General features: G+C 40.7%; 1 protein-coding gene across 1 annotated transcript in view; it reads right to left on the bottom strand.

The window, feature by feature from the left end:
* Positions 1 to 22,235, bottom strand: part of LOC108665966 — a 28,028-nt gene extending 5,793 nt beyond the window's left edge. The window contains exons 1-12 of the mRNA XM_047885727.1: positions 21,839 to 22,235; positions 21,314 to 21,504; positions 18,997 to 19,773; positions 18,440 to 18,593; positions 17,264 to 17,431; positions 6,081 to 6,558; positions 5,487 to 5,603; positions 5,108 to 5,178; positions 4,130 to 4,168; positions 1,246 to 1,387; positions 747 to 939; positions 186 to 464 (exon numbers count right to left, since the gene is read on the bottom strand). Of these exons, the coding sequence (XP_047741683.1) occupies positions 186 to 464; positions 747 to 939; positions 1,246 to 1,387; positions 4,130 to 4,168; positions 5,108 to 5,178; positions 5,487 to 5,603; positions 6,081 to 6,558; positions 17,264 to 17,431; positions 18,440 to 18,593; positions 18,997 to 19,773; positions 21,314 to 21,504; positions 21,839 to 22,118 (2,889 nt within the window). The 5' untranslated portion in view covers positions 22,119 to 22,235. The remainder of the gene's footprint in view (positions 1 to 185; positions 465 to 746; positions 940 to 1,245; positions 1,388 to 4,129; positions 4,169 to 5,107; positions 5,179 to 5,486; positions 5,604 to 6,080; positions 6,559 to 17,263; positions 17,432 to 18,439; positions 18,594 to 18,996; positions 19,774 to 21,313; positions 21,505 to 21,838) is intronic.
* Between the last annotated feature and the right edge of the window lie 865 nt (positions 22,236 to 23,100).

Here is a 23,100-nt window from a genome sequence, read left to right as displayed (position 1 = left end):
GAACATTTCGCGCCTGGAAATCACGAAATGCAATCTGCTTAACCTTCGAAAACCCCATATAATTTTCACTACATCACTTTACCAAAAAATACTCAAAATCATGGAATTTTAAGTACAATTGACGATTACTCGACTGTTAAATTTTGTTATTAAGATTAGCACAACGAAAAATCAGCACAACGCACTCTCTGGTCGCCCAGCAAGACAGCAGGTGAGTAGCACGGCTCATGAGCGTCTAGTCCAGCACTCTGCTCATCAGCCCACTCAGTATGGCCGTCTGCCCACTCATCCCGCTCGTCCTGCTCAGTCTCGAGCAGCAGTTCAGTGGACAGAAGGTCCCGCAGTATCTCCCTGCGGGCCCTGGCCCCACGCTGGTCCCACTCGTGGTGGGTCCCCCGCGGGGCCTTGTCCCCGCCGGCGGGGGCATCGGTCCCGGGGGTCATTGGCCCGCGCTCCAGGTGCACCTGAAGGATCAGGGGCCCGGCAAGTCAATTATCAGTAAAAATTGTAATTTCTTTCGCTATTAGTCGAACAACTTGCGTAGAGGCACGTTCCTAATAAGCAAAAAATTATAATTTTTCTCAATTATTTTTTCCTAGAATTCCATATATGATTACTTTTATAAACTAATGTCACACATATCACGAACAACTCTACACAATTGATTAATGTAATCATACATTAATTCATTTCTACGTATTTCATGTAAATTATACATAAATTTATTCCCAGAGCATCAGACGTACCTGAGAGAAGACCCCCCTGCCGCGGCCGCCCCTGACCCGCGCCCCGATGAGGGAGGGCGCCCCCCACGTGTCGTCGGTGGCCAGCACGTGCAGCTGCAGCACGTGCGCCCTGCCGTCCGTATCTCTTATCTCCACGTGCGTCGGCTCCACGCTCACCGTCCCGCCACGACCACGCTTACTGCTCGTGCCTGGTCTGTTTACGTGTAGTATATTTGTTACTATTATGGTGATATTGGTAACTGTTATGGTAATATTGGAAACTATTATAGTAATATTTCTAACTATTACAGTAACAGTTCCTGTTATGAGTATTGATCAGATCATGAGTCTTGAACGTGTTAGAATTTCGTACGCAGGTATGGAGACTATATACAGTATAGTAATTACAGTCTGGCATGAGAGAGCATGACACGCAGATTATATAAATAACTAAATAACCTAAATTAATTAATAAATGTCATTATTATCAATATAATCAAGTATAGATTGTGCGGCGTACTTGTCATCGAGGTCGAGATGTGTGCTGAACCTGTTGCTCTGGGGCGACGAGTGGGAGCAGTGCTGGTGATGCAGGAACTGTACGCTGCCCCAGCGTCCGTACCGCACACCCACCACGGCGCTCTCCGCCACCTCCACCGTGCCTGGTAGCATCGTGGGGGAATTGTTTATTCGTCGTGAACAATGGAATGAGTGAAGTATTTTGCAACCTTCGGTTCACGGTCATTACAACGACGAAAACCAAGGAACTCGGCGAAAGCGAAATTTATGGATGTTTGGTGAACTAAATCGGGAAGGTCAGTTTTGGTATACTGAACGACGTAAAGACAAGCATCAATTAATGAAATTAGATTGAAAACAAATGAAAACAAATGCACTCTATAGAGAAATAATTTTCCTTTTGAAATCGATTTCGAAATATAAAAGTAAAATGAGTTCATCAATGGTTTCGTTATGAATTTTTGTAGTGAGTCTACAATGTTGATGAAATACTTTTACGTATACCGAAATGAAAAATACGTAAATGAACATAATATGCTTTAGATTTGACCAGGTTTATGCTTGATCGTAGCTAAATTCATCATAATTCTGGACTGTTAGAACAAATTGACGACTAAAAGTGCTCGGGTCACATAGAGCACCAACTATGTGCTGTAGTTTATGGCGAACAGTGCCTATGTCTTGAACTAGACAAGCTGCCACCTGATCATAACTAGTCTACAAGGTGCGTAAAAAAATTAGTTTAGGGCTGTAAAAATCAGGTGACTTCAAATTCACTCGAGATGATAAAAGTCGTGTGTTTAATTAGCAAAACGAGTTTTAGTTGATAAATGACTTAAGTAAAATAAGGAAAAAAATATCCGAGAAAAACTTTGATTGACCTGTTTTGTTGGTCCAGATAATTATTCTGAATACATTATTAATTTTTAACACAATTCATAAGGGTGCCATAATAAATTCTAAATTAATCGCCTATATTTATGAGAGCCTGCAGCTTCTTGATCTGATGCCAACAAATGAAGTTAAACAGATATTCACTAAATTAAAGCCATACATTTTCTGTTCACACTCATTCACTAATACGAGCTACGGTAACTCAAATACTCGACAACATTCAGGGGGCAATACTACGTCCGAATGATAGAGAGGTACATCTGTTTCTCAATCAACATGATTAGTAATAAATGAACTCGTGTATTCACTTATAAGCAGGTCATAAATGTTTGCAATTGAATCTTGAATCCACAGCCAGTTTAAGGTAATCGCTTACCTTCTTAAGGTTAATAAACCTAATTTCAGCCCACGCGGTTGAAAAAGCATCCAGAGAAACATGCGTCATGCGAAGATGCTAAAGATGAAGTAGGAACCTTGTATAATTATTCTATTGCTGTGAGTTCAATTGAAAAACAGATGAGTCATCCTCGTTTCGTATGAACTAGCCTCGTTTCTCCAGAACAACAGGCACGAATATGGTGCATAGAAACGCAAACAAACGAAGAACAAACGAATTCTTATCCTGATTTGTTTTACTCTAGGTTGGTTAATTGTAGGTATTGCTTTCAAATCTACACGCGTAGCAATACAACCTGAACAAATTATCAGCGCTACATTCAAATCTACACATCTAACAACACAACCTAAACAAATTAACAGAGTTTCATTCAAATTTACACATCTAAAAACACAATTTCAACGAGTTATCAGCGTTTCATCAAAATCAACACATCTAAAAACACAATCAGAACTAAAAAATTTACGCGGCATTGAAGCATTCGGACAGCAGAGATTCTACTATATTTATACTAAGGGGAATAGCCAAGACGTGCTGCAGTCGTGTCGGGGATTTAATAGAGTGCCCCCTGGTGATAGTGATAGTGAGCTGATAAGATTTTCCGAGCGAGTTTGGAGTAGAAATGGGTGGACTGGAAATGGGTGAGCTGGAAATGGGTGAGCTGGAAATGGGTGAACTGGAAATGGGTGAGCTGAAAATGGGTGAACTGGAAATGGGTGAGCTGGTATGGAAATGGGTGAAATGGAAATGGGTGAACTGGAAATGGGTGAACTGGAAATGGGTGAACTGGAAATGGGTGAACTGGAAATGGGTGAACTGGAGATGGGTGAACTGGACATGGGTGAACTGGACATGGATGAACTGGAAATGGATGAACTGGAAATGGATGAACTGGAAATGGATGAACTGGAAATGGGTGAACTTGAAATGGGTGACCTTGAAATGGGTGAACTGGAAATGGGTGAGCCGGAAATGGGTGAACTGGAAATGGGTGAGCTGTAAATGGGTGAACTGGAAATGGGTGAGCTGGAAATGGGTGAACTGGAAATGGGTGAGCTGGAAATGGGTGAACTGGAAATGGGTGAGCTGGAAATGGGTGAACTGGAAATGGGTGAGCTTGAAATGGGTGACCTTGAAATGGGTGAACAGGAAATGGGTGAGCCGGAAATGGGTGAGCCGGAAATGGGTGAGCTGTAAATGGGTGAACTGGAAATGGATGAGCTGGAAATGGGTGAACTGGAAATGGGTGAGCTGTAAATGGGTGAACTGGTAATGGGTGAACTGAAAATGGGTGAAATCATTCAGTTCTTAGTATAATGAGTGAAGAATGCATAAAGCCAAAGCTGCGTTCACATCATCCAGACATGAACGTCAAGCAGATAAGATGATTTAAATGAATCTATAACAGTCCAGTCAAGTGATAATATTCTATAACACGCCAGCTTCACAGCCTCGTACCCACATCTGACAAAGATGATGATATGTTCAATGATATCTCTACGTCAAAACATCATCAAAGTCCGGTCATGTTCGGTAATGCATTAGCTAGGTGTGGTAGAGCAGTGCGGGATAGACACTCAAACAACAGATCTACCTTCTGCCAGCATTTTATCGGTCCAGGGAACTTTGAAGTCTATACACCAGCGCCACGCAAACCAGGGTAATGGGAATAAAAATCATTTAGAAATCAAACGGCACTTTAAACGGATACATAAAGTGGATATCTAGAGCATTTTTCTGTAGAAGTTCTCGTCAAGATACAAGGTCAGGACAACCGTTAATGTTGAACGTCTCAGGAACACAGAAATCGAGACGAACGAGAAGTAGGTAATATATATACATAGGGAAGGGAGGCAGTCGGAAGGTCCTATTACATCTAGCAATACATCGAATAAATAAGAATTACTGATTCTATTCATACTTCAATAATATTACAATCATAATGATTCTCAGTTAAACTTTTAATTGAAAGAAAAATGCATAGAAGAGACGCATATATCTTATACAATAAAATGGCTGTACGAGCTTCATGGCAACAACTCGTCTAATCTTTTATAAGAGGATCATATCATATGATGTGAAGATGCAGAAAATTTCTTGTACAGGACAAACACATACCGAAGTCAGTGCAGCAGCGCACGAACGTTCTCGTTAAATATCGAATAATGAGAACATCAACGATCATTACGTCGAGAAATGTTACAAAAGATAGGCAATGCTTAAGAAGATCATTAAGAAGACATGAGAAGTAGCGAGGCTTGAGGTCTAAAACATACATGCGCTTAGTTCATTACAATTAATTTCATTCACATACGAAAAATACGCACATAGCGTGTGAAGCTTGCAGCGTACGGCGGTGACGTCTAAAGCAAAGTACCTAACTTGCCTCCGCGGCTGAATTCCCCTTTTAGAACTCAATTTCTCCTCAGAAATCTACGATTACGATTAAATCCGTTAGATTTCAACTGAAATAATCTGGCTTTACATATACATATATAGTTATTATAGAGGTGAAAAACTAGAAATGAAAATTTCCAACTAACGAAATACAAAAATTATATTTATTTCTTACCAAAGAGTGGCACGGCGACGTTCAGGAAGTCAGAGCAGATGGAGAGCACGCGGCCGCCTTGCAGTAGGTATCTGCAACGTCGACATGAAAATAAATATTCGTAAATCTTAGATTATTTTCTTCATGGAAGGCGAAAATTTTCCCTAAAAAAACTTTTTTCTACTTCGAGCATTATAAATCCGTCCATCATACGAACTGTAATTGAAAAATCTGTGTTCAATTCTAACCGGTTTGAATATGTTCAGCTTACGTTTCCTTCACGATCTTGCATCAGGTTATGTTGAATCTGACGAGGACATGTTGACCTTAGAAGGAAAACGTGTTTCTCTCGACTTCCCGCTGACGACTGCGGTCAGAAAAAGTACTTGAGAGCAAATACCTGATGAAGACGGTCGAGACGTGAGCCTGCACGTCTCCACAGATGACGAGTAATGTCGTGTTGGAGACCCATGGGCTCCTGAAGGCGGTGTCGCTCGTCAGGTGGTAGATGACGTATCTGACGACCATACGAACTTACTACAAGTTACACTCACATAACCGAGCACAAATTAGCACCAATAAATCATTTTAGTACCTCAACACTCAAGTATGGATTAATAAACATCGGAAAAGCATATGTAAGCCTTCGTAATAAATATATAGTGTGGTTCCACTTTATACAAATACTAAACGGCATGCACACACAACATTTATTAACTATTTTGGACAAGGAAATTGATTGAGGCGAGTTTTACTTCGTTCAAATAATTACCAGCCATTTTGATTACCAGGTTAAAGTTGAAACGTTTTAAACAAACGTTTCTTTTTAAATAAATTGTTTGGCATGGGCAAGGGAAAGCAAGTGGTGCAAATAAAAAAACAGTAAATACCCGTCTTTTTGAGACAACTGTCAGAGCAAAGCAAGTTAGAAACTGTATTATATCCATGTATTTTTTGAGACATATTTTGAATTGGTAAATTATCATGTATGTACCTGTCTCTTTTGAGACAACTGAGCAGAGTTTTCTTGACGGAATCGAAATAAGCCTCATTGTTGTTGGCATAGACAAGGATGTTGGGAGCCTCCTTAGTGAAGTCGTAGACGCTGTCATCACACGTCTTGTTTACGTCGTCAGAACTTGCTTTGTTCCCATCCCGCTGAGCGACGCCCACACTTCCACAACCGAGAAGACCATCGGAATTTTCGGTCTGACCTGAAGACATTTTCTGTGACGTAGAATTGAGTTGTTCCGAGCCAGAAACTCCACTCGGTCCTCCGGAATTGACGGTAAATTCGGCTGGTTCCTGGAGTCTGGAATTTTTAGTTCCGTCTTCCGCGAAATGCTGGTCGGTGAAGTCGAATGGCAGAGACGAGGGCTCAGGACTGACGCTGGAATGAGTAGAGTCTCGTTCCTCCAGAACTTCTTCCAAGAGAGGAACAGGGGAAGTTGCTTCTGATATGGGCGATGGACCTGCCATCAGAAAATGTTAAATTAAATACTAACGAAAATACTAGAAAAATCGTATAAAATGAATGTAATAACGATAATACGAGAAAAAATCGTTTAAATGAATGAGCAAACAAAAAGTAATGCATCAAAAGCTTAAAAATATACCGAGTTAGGTCTTAACTAGCTTCACGTGGCTCACAGATATTGGAGAGCCTCAATATTCGTCTCATAATCAGCCTCTTTAATTTTGAAAACTAGATAATAATGAAGAATTTAATGACATCGGCATAATAAAGAAAGATCGGTCACGGACATTGATTGCATAGCGATACCTCTGGCCTGTTTTTGGCCCAGCTGTGAACGAGGACAAGTCATATTTCTGAGACTAGGGGCATAAACGAATACTGTACCGGTATATGGAGTAGGAAGTCGTTGTCATTGGTCTGAGTCTATGGTCATTGTCTAGTCGTTAATCTGAGACCAGGGTATAGTCGAATAACGCACAAGGAATGGACAATGGTCATAGTTATTAGACTAGGGACTCAAACGAATACTGTATAGGGAGTGAAAACTACCAAGTCATTGATCTGATTCTAGTCATAGAACTGAGACTAGGGGGAGAAAACGAATCACGCACAGGGAACACAAAATATCAGCTAATTCCACATCGTAGTTTCAAGTCGAACTTTATAGAGAAACTTCATAGAAATTAAATTTTAAGCTTCTTGAGCATAAATTTAAATAATTAAAAAATTAATGTTATTCCCTAGACAACCAGTTCATTAAATAATCAGGAATATTTCGCTTTAAGTAACAAGCGGGTGCAAATTAAATGTGGCCGAGATTCTATTCCCACAAATTTATCAATAATTTATCAATGTATACAAATTTATCAATACAAATCTCGTTCAAAAAACCTCCAGGGGTGGTAGTGGACGTGAAGAATCCCTTCTTCAGAGGCGATGACACGGCGCAGACACTACCTATATTCCCGAGCGTGGCAGACCGTGGCCTTCGGAAGGGGCTTGCGGTGAAGCTCGAACTGTGCGTCATGCCTGACTTGAGTGTGACAGCATTTCTCTCTTGCTGAAGACTGAGTTCACCCTCCGGAGTGCAGCTGCGTCCGGTTAGGTACAGATTATGAGGGAGACTCATTTTTTTACCGAACATGGCGTGGTTGCTTGGCTGGGGGGATTGCCCAAGGCCTTGACGAGTTGACGGACGATTCGCACTTCGGCTTGGTCGAGGTAGAGATCGGTATGTCATGTTAGTGTCAACCGGCGGTGAAAAAGTTTGTAATGGATTTGTTTCGTCAATTTCACACAAGCTCAAAGTAGAATTGTGCGTTGAATCACGACTTGCTTGAACTCGAGATAAATAATCTTGATAATTTTCTCTGCCCGTATTGCTATAATTTCCAGGTAATTCGACGAGGGTTTCGACTGAGATCTCCCGATGGAGTCTAAAACTTCCTTCTCTAGAAAATGAACCTCCTGATGAGCCTTGATCACGACAGTGTTCTCTTATCTTCCCGCAGACCAAAATTTCCATCGACGCTGAACGTTTACTCAGCTTTACAGGGCTGCTGGTGTTGCTGGAATCGGTCTCAAGAGGGCATTCTATGTGGTTGTAAACTCCGAGGTCGGTAGGTGCGATAGCGAGACTGCCGCTAGAAGTTCGTTCCGAACGTTTCTCAATCTGAGGTTTAAACCCAATTGTGACAGAGACAATGTTGGGACTCGAAGGTCTTGTTCTTTTAACAGATCCAGTGGTAATAACATCCACCACACAGGAAGATCCAGGAGGAGAGACGCCTTCTCGTTTCTTTAGAGGTGAACCAGACGGAGAAACATGGGAGGCCAGTCGAGTTGACTCGAGAGATTCCTGACTACTCGAGATGTTTCTAGTAAGAACACGACGGTAGAGTTGAGGAGACTGAGTGGCACTCTTCCGGGGCGATGATGGTGCTGAATGCCTAACTGATACCGGGGAGCTGCGAGAGCTGTTGGACACGCTTTCGTCTGAAATCGGTAGGTACTGGGGCGAGGAGTCAGCGATGCTGGCAGTCGCGCCTGTACTGGATGAGCGGTTGGAATTGTTGCTACTTGTCTTTAGAGCTGCGACGGAAGCTGACAGCTCGATTTTGGATGCGGCTTCATTACTGTTTTTATTGACTGCATCAAAAGCTTCGGGAGGTTGTGTTCCATTAGCATATAATCCAGGAGTTGCCGTGTGTACGAGAGTTTCACGGATGATGGTAATGGGAAGCTTATTTTCAAGTGCGTCGGATGGATTACTTGATTTTCCAACATGCTGAGGAGATGGAGATTGACTTTTTGATTTCCTTTCAAAATGTCGAAAGATTGAGGGTGAAATTTTTCCTTTCTCTGAATTCTCTTCCTTGCCTTTTCCTTTTTTTCGTTTCAATAAGCCTCTGATAGAGGACATGGCGGATTTCTTTTCCGATTTTGCAGAATCTTTTTCTTTCTTTTTCTTCTTTGAAAGGATATCCTTATTTTGTTCATCTTCAGTTCCTCTGCGTAATTCGTCTTGGCGATGCTCCGTCTTGGACAACAAAGACCCAACGGGAAGCGTTACACTACGGTGCATTATCTCAAACTTACGTTCCTTCTTTTTCTCTTCGATATGCACAGACTGATGCTTCTTTTTAGGCGTCCTTGGCTTCACCTGAGCTCGTACGGCATCGAAGTGCGGGAATTTATCTAAAGAGCCTTCAGAACGCAGACTAACGCTTTCAAATGGAACTCCAGATTCATCGGACTGGAAGCTGCTAGATGCTGAGCCAAAATTACCAAGGCTCGGTTGTGCCACTGAAAGAGGCAACTTCCTGTGAGTAGGTACACTCTTGGTGAGAGTTACGTCTTCGTCTTGAGTGCTACCAGAGCTCGACGTGAACTGCGCTAACGAGGGTCGGGGAGAATGGAGGACTGTTGTTTCGGGAACATTAGCAAGCGATCCCTGGGACCCACAGTTATCAGAAACAAGACTGCCTCTGCTACTACGATGTGAGCGATGTGATCGAGTCGAATGGATTCTTGGACTATCACTTCCTTGAACAGCCATTTCGTTCAGAGCATTCCTAACGCTGCGTTTCTTCCGTCTTTTGTGGACTTCGTAGGATTTTGGACGAACTGAATTCAATTCAGAAGGTTGTATTTCGCTAACCAAGTGCATCATTTTTGCTTCATCAAGTTGACTTTTGTCGCTTTTGACTTTTTCAGCTATTTTCGCTACATCAGTTGGGTCAATTGTGTCATTTACGAAAGACAGACTTCCGGAGGCCGGTTTCGATACATGATTAGTTACAAGATCCAAAGATGGGGCTGGTGTTACTGTACTCAACTTGTGCATGGCTACGGTAGTGAGGTGAGGTAAAGTTTCTCCAACCACGGCTGCGAGTGATTTCAAAGTTTCTTCGTCCATAGACTGGACCACATCACAATTCATTGAAGTACCTGAATTTGTATGAATTCCTTTTAGCCGTCCATTAAATTGTGAGCATTCTTGAGAGAGTTTTTCCGTTTCAAGTGAAGGTATTTCTTTTTGGAATTCATTTCCTTCCTGAATAGATTGATGCCCATCAATATTTGTGATACTTGATTGGAAGTGAAGAGAGCTAGTCAGCGAAGGGTCATCCAACGACAAGAACTGGCTATCAATGGAACACATGAAGCCATCATCGGGAGAAAATTTTGAAGCGTCAGTGCTGGAAAATTTGGAGAGGTCGTCTTTAGATTGATCAGAGCTATATACCTTCGATGATTCTTCCAAAGATATTTTCGAGTGATCGTCGCTAGATACGCGACTGGAAATCTGATCATCAGTCGAGAGTTTGTTATGCTCATCCATGGAAAGTTTCGATAGTATCGTATCTTCAGAAGACAAAGAATCGCTCGTTTTTATGCCAGCACTGGAAGCTTCTTCCGACGTTGTTTTCCGGCTCTTAGATGTCGTTTCGGTTATGGTTTCATCTTTTTCTGAAGGTGAATCTTTATAAAGAGCTTCTTGATACGGTATAGTTTCTTTTGATTCCTGAAGCGTCAAAGTCGCCTGAAGTGCTAATTGACGACATAAAGCTTTTTCGCTGTGATTGTTAGGGATCACCAGACTGTCTAAATCTATGTCTGGCAAGTCTCTGCTGGTACCACAAGATAATAGTTGTGTCATCTTATTACTCCCAGATTCAAGGGAGGTTACATCAGAACTGCTGTCTCTGAACGAACTTTCAACAGAAACAGTTCGGGAAGCGAAAGCTGATACAGTTTCAATCTCATCTGACAGAGTGTCGGTCCCTGGAAATCGTTCGTTGTCTGTAAGATCAAGACTGTCTTTGGACTTGCTCATTGTCATTTCCGGCGAGTCTTCTGACAGGTTATGGCCAGGCACAAAATTTTCTTTGAGGCTAGAAAATCCCGATTCGGGAACCGACTCCACCGGACTCGATGATCCTTTCATCGGAGAAGGGTCTTGGTTGATGCCACCGATTTCGAGAGATGTATCAAGCCCTGAGTCTTGTCGCAACGACGAGTCTATCGATATTTCTCGGCAGAAGTGATCTTCGTCCCGGCAGAGTCGATCTTCTTCTTGATCTCCTTCTCGACCCACACTTGAATCACGGCCAATATGAGAATGACCACTCACTGTGAGACCGCTTGACAAACCTTCGTCCGTAGCTTTCTCGACTTCGTCTCTCCTGCAGAGTTCATTAACAACAGCATTGTTGAACGCACTGAAATTGTGAGAAATTTTGGGATTTTTTTCAGCAACAACTATATTGATGTCTATCATCCCGAAATAATCGCGAGAAGCTTCCGCGTGAATGACATCAGCACTAGTTGAACAATCGGTCATGTTACAATTTGTAACTTCTTTTGACGCTTCAGGCCAATCTATCTGCTTCGCATATTCAGATGGTGCCTCAGGAACAGAAGCAGATATTTCGCTCGACTTCTCGATCGTATTATTTTCTTTACTGTCCTCGCTATCATTTTGAGCGGATTTCAGACACGCCTCAGAATCTGACACCGTTTCACTGGGGTGTTTTTCATCGGGGGTGTCCAAAATATCCTGGCTTCCGGAACTTTTTTGACGCACTAATTTCCTCGCGGTTTCATAGTGTTGGGATGAGTGGAAAGTTATTGAGACGGGAGGGTCAACATCGTCTGCAAAGCTCCCGGACTGCGACATCAGCGCATTGTAAGGTAAACTCTCGAATGAACCTTCACTCGCCAAATCGGAAAGTTGGGTGCCTAACTTGTGCGCGAGACTTTTTTGGTCTAATTTAGCGACAATATCTTCGAATGTGACAAGTGACGAATTGGTGACCGCTTCTTTAGCTTCATCGTACGGATACGACAGTCCGGTTTCATCGATAATATCAATGGATGGGTGTTCTTGAACGCTCTTCCCGTTCTTTTCATCAGCAGCCGCTGAAATGGATCCCCCAGCTGAAATTAAATGAAGAGCTGCGACTGATGCCATGTCCATTTCATTCCTAGTAGAATCATGTGCTTCAGGATGAGCCCTAATATGCGTTTCGATCATGGACGAAAAATCGGAGTCAAAGCCCGTAGGAGTAATTATAACGTTTGCTGGAACTCCAAAAGGATCGGAAGCTAGAAGTTGATCGCTACCATCACGAGTAGAGTTAGTTTGAAGCCAGTCATTGTGTTTAGTCCCAGTCTCGTCCAAGTCGAAACATTCTTCGACGCCTTCGAATTTGACTAGCTTTCCATGACTTACTCTGGCGGACTGAGGCGCAGCTATAGGAGGTATTATGGTAAAATCAACATCGGCAAGTGAAATTCGTTCTTGAACTCCAGCGGCTCTAATATCGTCACCTACAACACTGGCCTGGGTCAAAAGTAAATCATACGTCATTTCGGTCTGCAGGTTCTCCTCTTGATTCTTTGAATCTTCAAATTTACATATTCCAGTGTTTGTATCAGCAACAATATTTTGTTCTTCACATATCGGAGAAGCATCCATTTGCCGCGATATCAGATTTTCGGTTGAACCAGATTTATTTGGAGACACCCACGTATGCACTTTGGGAGTGTTAACTTCAGATTGAGGTTCCAGCACAACAAATGAACTAATGGAATTCTCTTGCGGTGTTGGGTTTAGCGCAGTCGTTTGAAGAGGTTGGTCATGGGGCATGGTAGAGTAGGAGTCTTTTTCCGTAGCTGCGAATTTTTCAACTAGAATATCTGATTTGTTTCCAGAAAAAGACTCATTTCCATCAGCAATTGCTCGAGTGCTTTCGATCGAAGTAGCATTTTTGGTCGGACTTTGAGAATTGTTTTTTGAAATTGGTTTCTGCGCATCTGTCAAATCTTCCTTCAGTTCTTGCTCAATAACACCCCCCGGAGCAAACAATTCAGTCTTAATGGCAGAAGCGTTTTCAGACACCGAATTTTCCTCATTGACGGTAACTTGCTTCAACTCTTGGTTAGGAATATCTTTAGTTTTGTATTGATATGACTTATCTATGAGATTCGAAGCTGTGCCAGCAATATTTTGAGACATTTCTTTAGTACAGGCAATAGTTTCCGATGGACAATACGCATTGGAAGTTGACGAATTGCTTCCTTCTATTGCATCATGGCTTTCATGCAGTATTAGATCAGAGCTTCGAGGAGCTACTAAGTCAGAACATGATGGATTGCTCGAATTTAAGGAATTGATTGAAAGTACCCCGGAGTAATCTTGGTCCAGTTTCTTCTCAATAAGCAGTGATTTGTCTAGGGCAGCTTTCGACGGAGATATTTTTTCCTGACTGGGCTTGGCACGAACAAGGTAATTTTCCACAATATTGGTGAGATTTTCCCTAATTATTGCAGTCGCGCGGAGCAAGTCTTGTTCACTTGTTGTGCGGAAAGGAGATCGGCTCGCTGACTTGACATTGTTTTCGCTTTTGGCGACCGATGATTTTTTATTTCTGACCATCTCGCTTCTAGGCTGGCCGAAAGTTTCCCTGAGTAGCGATGCAGACGCGCTGTAATCTTTCTTTATTTCGGCATCGGCGTCCAAATCAAACTCTTGTTGAGGAAGAAGCTTCTTCTTCCTCTTAGCATTCTTTTTCTGCCTCACTAGCGAGGACGAATTTGTTCTGCGTGAGTGAACCATTACAGGTGCCAAGTCTTGACAGTGAGTTGCATGTCGTGTTGAGGTGTTAGGCATATCTTGGCTCATCTTTGCAGGATTATCTAAGGTTTCTAGCTTACAACGCTCGGGAGCGGTCTCTTTGGCAGCTGGCGCCGAAGTAGTAGAGTCTGCAAAGGATTCTGAGCTTTCAAAACTAGCTTCTTCAGATTCCAGCGAAGTGCCAAGATCGGCAGATGTTAGTAGCTCATGTGATGAACCCTGCTCGACAGAAGACTCGATGCTGCTCTCCTCAGTGATTCGATTATCGGATGCCATTTTCCTACGGCTTTCCATGTCCATCCAGAGGTCTCCTAGAGGGTTGGTTCGGATAGTACCCGAAGAAAGACTCCCTAAAGTTCTACCTGAAGAAGTTAGTTTGACTTCTTTCTCGGTGAGAAGAGCTTTGTCAGAAACAAGAGGCTGACCAATAACGATTCGTTGTCCTGAGATGGCCCAGCCTCTAGGACAAAACATTTGCAGATCAACAGGAGGAACAGGCAAGTCATCAGAGTCTGTAGAAATGCTCTTGCTTTCGCTACTTGAACTGCTGGATGAGAACCGAAGGAGTTGATCAGATTTGGCAGCGCAAGCAGCTTCCATTGAAAAACTTGACGAAGATGAGTGTTGTTTCAGACAAGGAGCTGTTCGATGCAAGCGGCTTCGCAGGTGAGGGATTTTGACAGGCCGGCAATACGGCTGGAATACGATGGGTTGCTCTGCGGGACCATAGAACGCCAGAATTATTATACATCAACATAGAATGCCGTAGATCCTAACAAATACCGTAATCGGTTGTACCTGAATGCTAGCCAGAATTGAGACTGTACTAGCCTGAATCAAGCAAATACTTTTCATTTACATTATAAATGTCAAGTTAATGATCAACAACAGTCATTGAGAACAAGGATTTCAATACCAACATATAACCTTTCATTCAATAATTTTCATTAATGAAATAATATTCCAATTAATGGACCTAGCGAAGTTGATATAATAAGAAATGATCTATTTCAAACATTATTCATTGTACGGATCATCAGCACGAAAAAAATGCTCTGATAATTACTCACCTTCGATGTGCGGTAGTATTAGACTATTCTGAGTACCATAAGAACCGCTTCATTGTTTATCATTATTGAATAATACAACTTAGGATGAGTTATACTCGGGACTGATAGATCATAGGTTTTTTTAACTATTCAGTTAGATGGATCAACGATAACCTTACATCATTAGGCTGCAGGACGAATTATTTTAGAAGTAACCAGCGTATGCTTCTATATCAACCCAAAATTAGTCATGACTAGTCGAACGCCACACGTAATACAAACAATGTGTGTACAAAATTAATTACAAACTCATAAGGATGGAAAAATTGATTAATAAAGGAAAAACAATACAGGTAAGGTTTGTGTAAGTCAGCAACGGTAATAAACACATATTTGTTCATGAATGAATGTCCTCTTCTCAAATTTTGCTGGTCGCAATCGATGAGTCGATTAGAAAAATTAACAGATCCTACGTGTACAAAATGATCTTTACAAGCTCTGATCGTAAGTGATTTCATGTACAGGGGAAATATTCAACCATATCGCAACTCGCAAGAATTGGAAGTTGTCGTAAAATGTTGGCAAGACCACGACTCAAGATTCGCTTGTAATTCGGAGTCATTTATTTTTATAGGCAACCGCCACGCGAATTTTATAGGCAACCGCCTCTCTGTAGTTCTCATAAGCTGAAAGTTGGCGTTAGTTTTGTGTGCAGTTCAATAGGTTCAAGAGCGTTTTCAGATTCAACGGCTCTCTTTTGTGTATTTCATGTGATGTTGAGCGTTAAAGAGCAAATTGATTTGAAAGTCGTTAGTTTTAGAACGCTACGCTCCTCCTAAAACGGAAGAGCGTTTTCTCGGATTACAACTTCAAACAAATTAAAAAATTATAAGTTGTTTTCCGACATGGAACTAGTGGGTATACGAAAATTAATGGCATTTACGCGATTGTTAATTCATCAACGACAGAAGCCACTACTTAATCAAAATATTATATAACAACTACAATGAAAACTTACTCATTGTTGGCGGTGTAAGAAGAGACCGGCTACGAGATGTGGCAAAAATGTACTGTAGCGCGACGTGTATCTATTATAAGTAGGTACGTAAATCTTATCATGTTGAGCACAGCGCCTTACGTTTGACGATTTCTTTAAAGTTATATCTACTTAATTTCGTCAATAATTGTTCAATAAACGATCATTTTTCGGTATTTTTCTTCATCATACTGAATTTATGAGCGATAAAGTTGACTTTTTATGTATCCCATGAAATATGTATGTTGGAAAACGATTTCAAGTATCTATGTGTATTTTCATTTCTATAACTATACGTAAAATATTAGTTCGAAAAATACGAATATCAAAGTGGAAACCGTTGAGTGTTCATACTCTTATCAATAGTGTCATTTCTACCAGAAGTGATTAAGTGTACCCATGTGTACAGGATAAGAATGTGTGTACTGTGTAACACCATAAGTACAGGAATGGAAGTTCCATTGTTCGTTGAATGACCAGAATATTTGATCATGTGAGAGCATACGAGTGAAGTGAGTTGCGTGACTGTGTGGTATTCATGCTACTGAGCTGCAAGGAGAACCAAAAAGGAATCGTGAAAATACAAAAAAATTAACGTTTATTGATGATCATGTTTAACAAAAACAAAAAATGTACAGAAATTGATGTACATGGCTTAAAACAAAGTTATGATCTAGAAAGTATACAAAATAATAGAATCCATGCTCGTTGAAACATATATATTTTATATCCACTGTGAATTAAACATCAGAATAATATGGGATTGTACGATAATAACTGAGGCAACAGAGACTCGAAAAGTTATCTTCTTGAATTAACAGAACATAAAGACATGAACCGTACTCCCGAACCAATAATATCGTAGAAAACATAACTTAGGCTCTACATTCTACGAGGATATTAGCCTCCCACCATGGGATCGACCGTTCAACAGGCAGACAGCGATGCCGATCCTAAAATAAATCTATTTAAATAATAGCACACTATATATATAGATACCTATTTGAATGTAATGACCTTCACGATCCTAAAATTTCAAATTTATCTTTGACTGTAAAATTCCAATTTCATCTGAACTCTTCATTTGAAAATTAATCCAAACTTTAGCACGGGAACACGATAGTAAGATATTATAATGATCTCTACTTTGGCATCCAAACTGTCCGCTAATATTATCTCTCCATCTTTCTTTAAACCTTGTGGGACTGCATAGGTACAAATATACCTTCACTAGGTATGATCATAAATACACAGAATGATGCTGTTTGAGGAGAATTAAATACCCCGAGTACAGAATACTTTAATTAAAATGATTAGGACCTTTTCCCCTTTCTGGTAACATAATCTCTTCATTTGAATTTATTACACTGGGTATGAAACATATTACATTGATCGGTACCCTCATTCAGTAATATTTCGACTAACCAAATCTGTTTAATTAAATTAATTTTTGCGGGTCTAGAGTATATCTGACCTGGGGAGGGGGCTCTGGACACGTCGGCAGCAGAGAGGCAGCGCGCGGCGTCGAGCAGCGAGGTGTGCTGGTGCTGCTTGGCTGTCGTGTAGTAGCCGCCTGGTGTCGCGCACTCGGCGATACTGCCTGGGTCTGTCAGCCGACCTGGCACCCCCACGCAGTCCACGGCTGCGTCAACAAATCTTTTAGTAACAAGGATAAGATGTCGGAAATAAACTGATGTTTCAGGATTATTGAAGCTTGTTAGATCTTCCTTAGCATGATACAAGGACAATTATGTTCAGTTTCAAAGGTGATAACGAAATCCTTACATGGGCATTAATTTATGTGTTTAGTAGGATTAAACGATAATAATTATATAACAGGGAAAAAAATTACCCACAAAAATTGCTGTGCATTTTCGATTACTAAAAAGATCGCTTGGAGTTTACGATATTACGTATATCTCATTTGACAAGCTCAACTAGGCTAAATGAGTAGAATAAGTCATCTGTGTCACCAGGCTTAAACTTCTACACACTCAAGGTCCTATTAAATCTTAGCTTACACGTTGTTTCAAAAAATAAATTAACGACACATGTCATATGTACAGACGACTACGCCATCCAAAATCAAGGGCAAATCAAATAAGATCACTCATAACACTCGTAAACATAAGAGCCGCTTTCATGACGTCACCATTTATCGATCTGTCTTTCGATTACGCAGGATGAAAGCCACAGTACAGGACGATTAAAATAGATAGTTTGCCGGAATGTTAAAAATAGTTTGCTGGAATGGTGTTTTAAAGCGTAATAATTGGATCAAAAACATGAAAATGAAACAACAAATTTTGTCTTCAGACAAGAGTACCGCAGACAAGTGAACAGCGCTAACAGAAAGCGGTGATCTAGATCGTCAGCACGACTTTCAGTCGCTAAATGGCAGGCTAGAGTTCAGCGATCTGATCGCTTCGACACACTCGGCTCTGAGCTGGACAGTTCAGGCTCACTGTCCGCTGGCGCACAATATCAGAGAACTCAGTGATGATTATACATAACGCATATACCTATATAAAGTGGAGAACGCTGTCTGGCAGGTGGTGCCAGTCATTAAACATTAGTCATGCAGAAAGGAACTAGTCACACTGAGGGTTTTAGCGGCGGATCAAAGGACTTAAATGATGACTAGTCTCACTGAGGATCTTAGTGACGTGAAGATCGCTGTCAAGCAGGAGGTTGTTGGCGAAGAAGGCGTCGACCATGAGCATGAGGCGGCGGGGTGTGGTGTGGGCGATCACCCCAAACACCCCGCGACACTTCCAGGCGTACGCCTTGCACACCTGGTCCACCTGGACACGTAGCAACAATGCTGACTCAAACCTCTCATGGTATCATACTGGTGGCAGGATTACAACTAAAACGAATGGAGTGATTTTTCTATTGAGTGTTTCATCCAGCTGGCATTACAATAATAAGCGCTTGATTCAATTGTACGGCTCCGCTTGGAACAGGAAAAGGGAAAAGCAAACTAATGTCAACTTTTCAATGGAGTATTTCGTCGAACAGAAGATGAATAGCTTTAAGATAAATTGTGGATATTAATGTTATTAAGCTGCAAGGAGAACTAAAAAGAAATCATGAAAAATACGAAACATCAATTTGATAATTAATGTGCCAGGAAGCTAGAACATTAGAACAAATAATCCCATTGCATACACCGTTAAACGTTTCCTGCATCACGTAATCACTGACCATGACAGGCGCCTTGCAGGCGTCATCTCTGGCGCGCCTCTGGTTGGAGATGCAGCGCGCCTCCAGCAGCACAGTGACGAGCTCGGCGGTGTCGCGCACGCCGTCGAACGCAGCCCCGTCGACCGCCACGGAGATGTGTTCCGACACCGCCGTGTGCACGCCACTCTTCGCCGTAAATCCTCCGTTAGGAACAGTCTTGTAACAGTTTTCATTCGTCCCATTATGGATATTTTTCTCTTCATTGCGTTTGTCGCCTGTAAAAGTATTTCTTTCATCGGGTTCGTTCAAGCAGCCGTTTTTGCCGTTAGTTGCGGATGTTTTGCGTGGTCCAAATCCGTGGGATACGTTCGCCATCTTCAAACCACTGCCTGAGCTCTGGTCAGGCTCACAAGATGACATGTCTGACGTCCTAGGAAATGGTGATGTTTCCATTGAAGTATCAGGATTTTCCAATTCATACCGAGATCCTGTCGGATTAGATGAAGTTTTCATTGAGGACTCAAGGCATGAAGAAGCCAGCGACTTGCTGGAAATATCAGAAGTGGTTGAGACAGTAGATGCTGTGACTGCATTGGTGGTAGTGGTCCCATTAACACCAATGTTGCTGGTTGCAGGTTTGATGAGCTGGGAAGAGGTCTGCTCTGTTAAATGCTTCGAGTTATCGGATATTACTTTTGAAGCTGGAGAGACAGGCAAAGGCGGCACGTGGATCCTATGCTCTAGGAGATCGTCTTGGCTTGCAAAGAACAAAGTCCAACGGGAGAGGTCCACGGATTGCTGCGGAAAAAATGGGAAGACCAATATTATCAAACAATAATAACTGCTAGCAGGTTAGCTCGCCATAGGCTTGGGATCGTTGCTGTGTTTTTATAATCCCATTCTTCCTAATCCAGTGAAATGAATCAAATTAATTTATGCCGACCGAAAAAAACTAAAATTCACATTTTAGGTAGAATTCCCAAAAGACTAGTATGTTAAAATATGAAAACAATTATTTTGCATCTTTCAGATTAACTTTTTCTGTGCCAATTTGAATATCAAATTGCAATTTTAACCCCATTCTTCTCTACCAATGGTAATATGCTCTACTATGATCACAGTAGGAATAATTTTCAGGACCAGGTAATATGAAGCAATGGTAAGTACGGTACGTATTTTGGAGATGCGCCCGATCAGCCCAATAAATTTTTTTAACCAAACTTCAAACATGAACACACAAATGAACAAAGAAACAAATTTTAACACATATATGTGTGATTTGTAGTAATATTAGATCTCAGTAACTCGACTCTCAAAGTGGTAGTTAATCACAAAAATTTGGTGAACCAAATGTACACATTCTAGATTAGGTACCTAATTCTTTTGCATGCAAGTTACCATACATGATCAGTTCAAATCTCTCTTCAAGAAGGCCCACCATGGCCTGCAGTGTCATGCTTTGGCCCATCACCAATCACCACTAATCTGACAATTGTTCCATACACAATATCACCCCATACAACGCACAAAAATTTAAATATGAGCATTTAAATGAGAGTTTTGACTTTGACAATTAAATTGACACTCTTTTAGCATTTTTAAAAGACAGAAGTAGTAATATATATTAATTTATTTTAGTTACCTGATGGAATTAAATTAAATTGAATTTAAATTATTCTATTAACATTTGCAGGAACAGAATTTGAATTGTAAAGAAAAAACTCTGTGTAGTGACTGCATTTAATAAATTATTCAAGTGTGATTTACTACAACAATATGCAAAATTTTCAATACAAAATGCATACTACCTACAAATATATATATATATATACCGTATTGTGCATGGATTGGAAAAATAAGGGAAACGCCTACCAGAACTACATTTTGAGATCATAATTTTTGAACACATAAAAACTTGACATAATCAATGTTTTATTGCCCATGTATCTTTCAATATTTTTATTTTCTTGTACTAGTTTCAGAAATTTTAATTGCTGGACTTTTCTTTGCTTGCCAATGCAAGGGTAAATGGGGCTCCAATAAACTCTGACTCCCCAGAAGGGAAAATGTTTTATTAATTGGGTCCCAAAGAACCCTACCTCCTAGGCAGCTCCCCAATAATTATGCGTCAATGTTCACCAGCTACTGTTGCTCCAGGTGGCGTTGTTGCCACAAATCACAGTTCCCCACATGACTTTAAATATCATAATTTTTCTGATTATAAATTCCACAAATATCTGTTCTTATGTGCTTCCATAGTACCTTGTTGGCAAAAGTTACTCTATTTGTCTATACAATGGTACCTCAACAGCTCAGAGGTACAAAAGAGAGTTCTCACCCTGGGTGTGACCAGAGACGCTTGTCTGTTGTTGTCACACCAAATGACCTGGACACGAGGAGGAGGATGGAGCAGGCCACATGAACCTTCACCCTCTCTATCTCCAGCACAGCCTTGTTGGCAGAACAGTGATGGCCGGAATGATGAAACCATGCTTTCATCTTTGCCATCTTCCATGCTTTGGATATTTCCTGGAATAAAATTAAACCATTAATTTGCATCAATCCTATGTGATGTTCAAAATAGTATTTAGAAATGCAGATTCCATTCATGATTTAATCTCTACACACGCACAAGTATAATTTATATACCTATGTTATATAGGTATATGTTACAGAAAGTTTATATAAATAAAACTAGGTCATGGAAAAGGAAAAGCTACATGTTTCCATTGAAAATTGCAAGGGGAATATTGCACCAAAGTATTATATATAATGGAACCCTTTTGAGCAAATTTGTGAAAAAAATTTATTTCATGAATGTACAATATTTTATTCAACAAAATTTTGATAATAATTAACTTACTTTCAGGCCATGCAAAGGCTTGGCAAAAAGCAGGATGGAAGCTGCCATGAGGGTTACAGTCAGAGCAGGACCCTTTCCGAGAAAACTTGTGCGGTCCATCAAAGTGAGGGTAAGGGCTGGCTATGTAAGACCCAACATCAACATTGAGCTCAGGTTCACTAAGATCATGCAGTAGCAATGAAGATCCAGGAGTTGTGGCAGCTTGTGAGATCAGTGTGGTAGCCTCTGATTGCTTCCAGCCTCGCACTAAACGGCAAACTAGGCTACACATTGATAGCATTGTGGCTATTGTTCCAGAGGAGCTTGCCCAGTAGATTTGTCCAAGGGGGATTGACCCCCTTGGGTTGAATTTTTAAAGATTCAAGGCTAACTTTAATCAAGATGTGCAAATGCCCTGAAGAACAGATTCATAGTTAAATATTAACTATCTTAATTATTGAAAATTGTCTTAGCAAAACTTGTGGATTGAGCATGCAATGTCATCATTTGAACTTTATTGATGACAGTTTTAGTCACATATAGTCATTTCATGGATGTCAGATATATAATATAATATTTGCTATCATGGCTATTCAACTGTAAATTTGTTTAATATAGTAGTCTTATGCCATTGTACACACTAATAAAGCCTCTCTGCTTTACTGGTGTGGCATGATTTCAGCAGTTCATTAGATAAACTATCTCCTATTTAATTAATGATAAAATTCCAATCTAGACCAATGGGTTTTCAATTGACCTAGGTACCGTAAAATGGGGTAACTTAGACCGGCGGGGTAACTTAGACCACTTTTAGTTTTTTTAACAAAAACCCCCACAACTCAAAAACTATTTGACATTGAAAATTTTTGTCAATGGGCATTAAAGGCCTAATACTGAGGCTACATAACACAATAGAAAGATTTAAAATTAAAGACTATGAGAGGCAGGAGCCAGCAATTTATGGTAAGTGAAGCTAGAGTATAGACCTGTATTTTGCATGTTTCAATTCAAGTTTAACTTAGCTAGTAAAAAAATGGCACCATTTATAGAAAAAAAGTGGTCTAAGTTACCCCATTTTACGGTATCTATTACAATGTGACTTTGAAATTACAAAATTGTAGTAAAATGTCCTAAAATCAATTTTTTGTCATAACTAATTCAAGTACAGTACCTAGCTAAGCAAGCACATATGTAGTTTCATGCCACATTATTGGAAAATAAAAAAGTAAAATTGTCCACTAAAACAATATCATGCCAAGTGACATAATCACATATTTATTGTA

The sequence above is a fragment of the Hyalella azteca genome, unplaced genomic scaffold, assembly GCF_000764305.2.
Source record: "Hyalella azteca isolate HAZT.00-mixed unplaced genomic scaffold, Hazt_2.0.2 contig2907, whole genome shotgun sequence".
NCBI classification, from domain to species: Eukaryota; Metazoa; Arthropoda; class Malacostraca; order Amphipoda; family Hyalellidae; genus Hyalella; species Hyalella azteca.
Note: the sequence above shows the minus strand (reverse complement) of the source record. Positions and strands in the feature narration are given on the sequence as shown.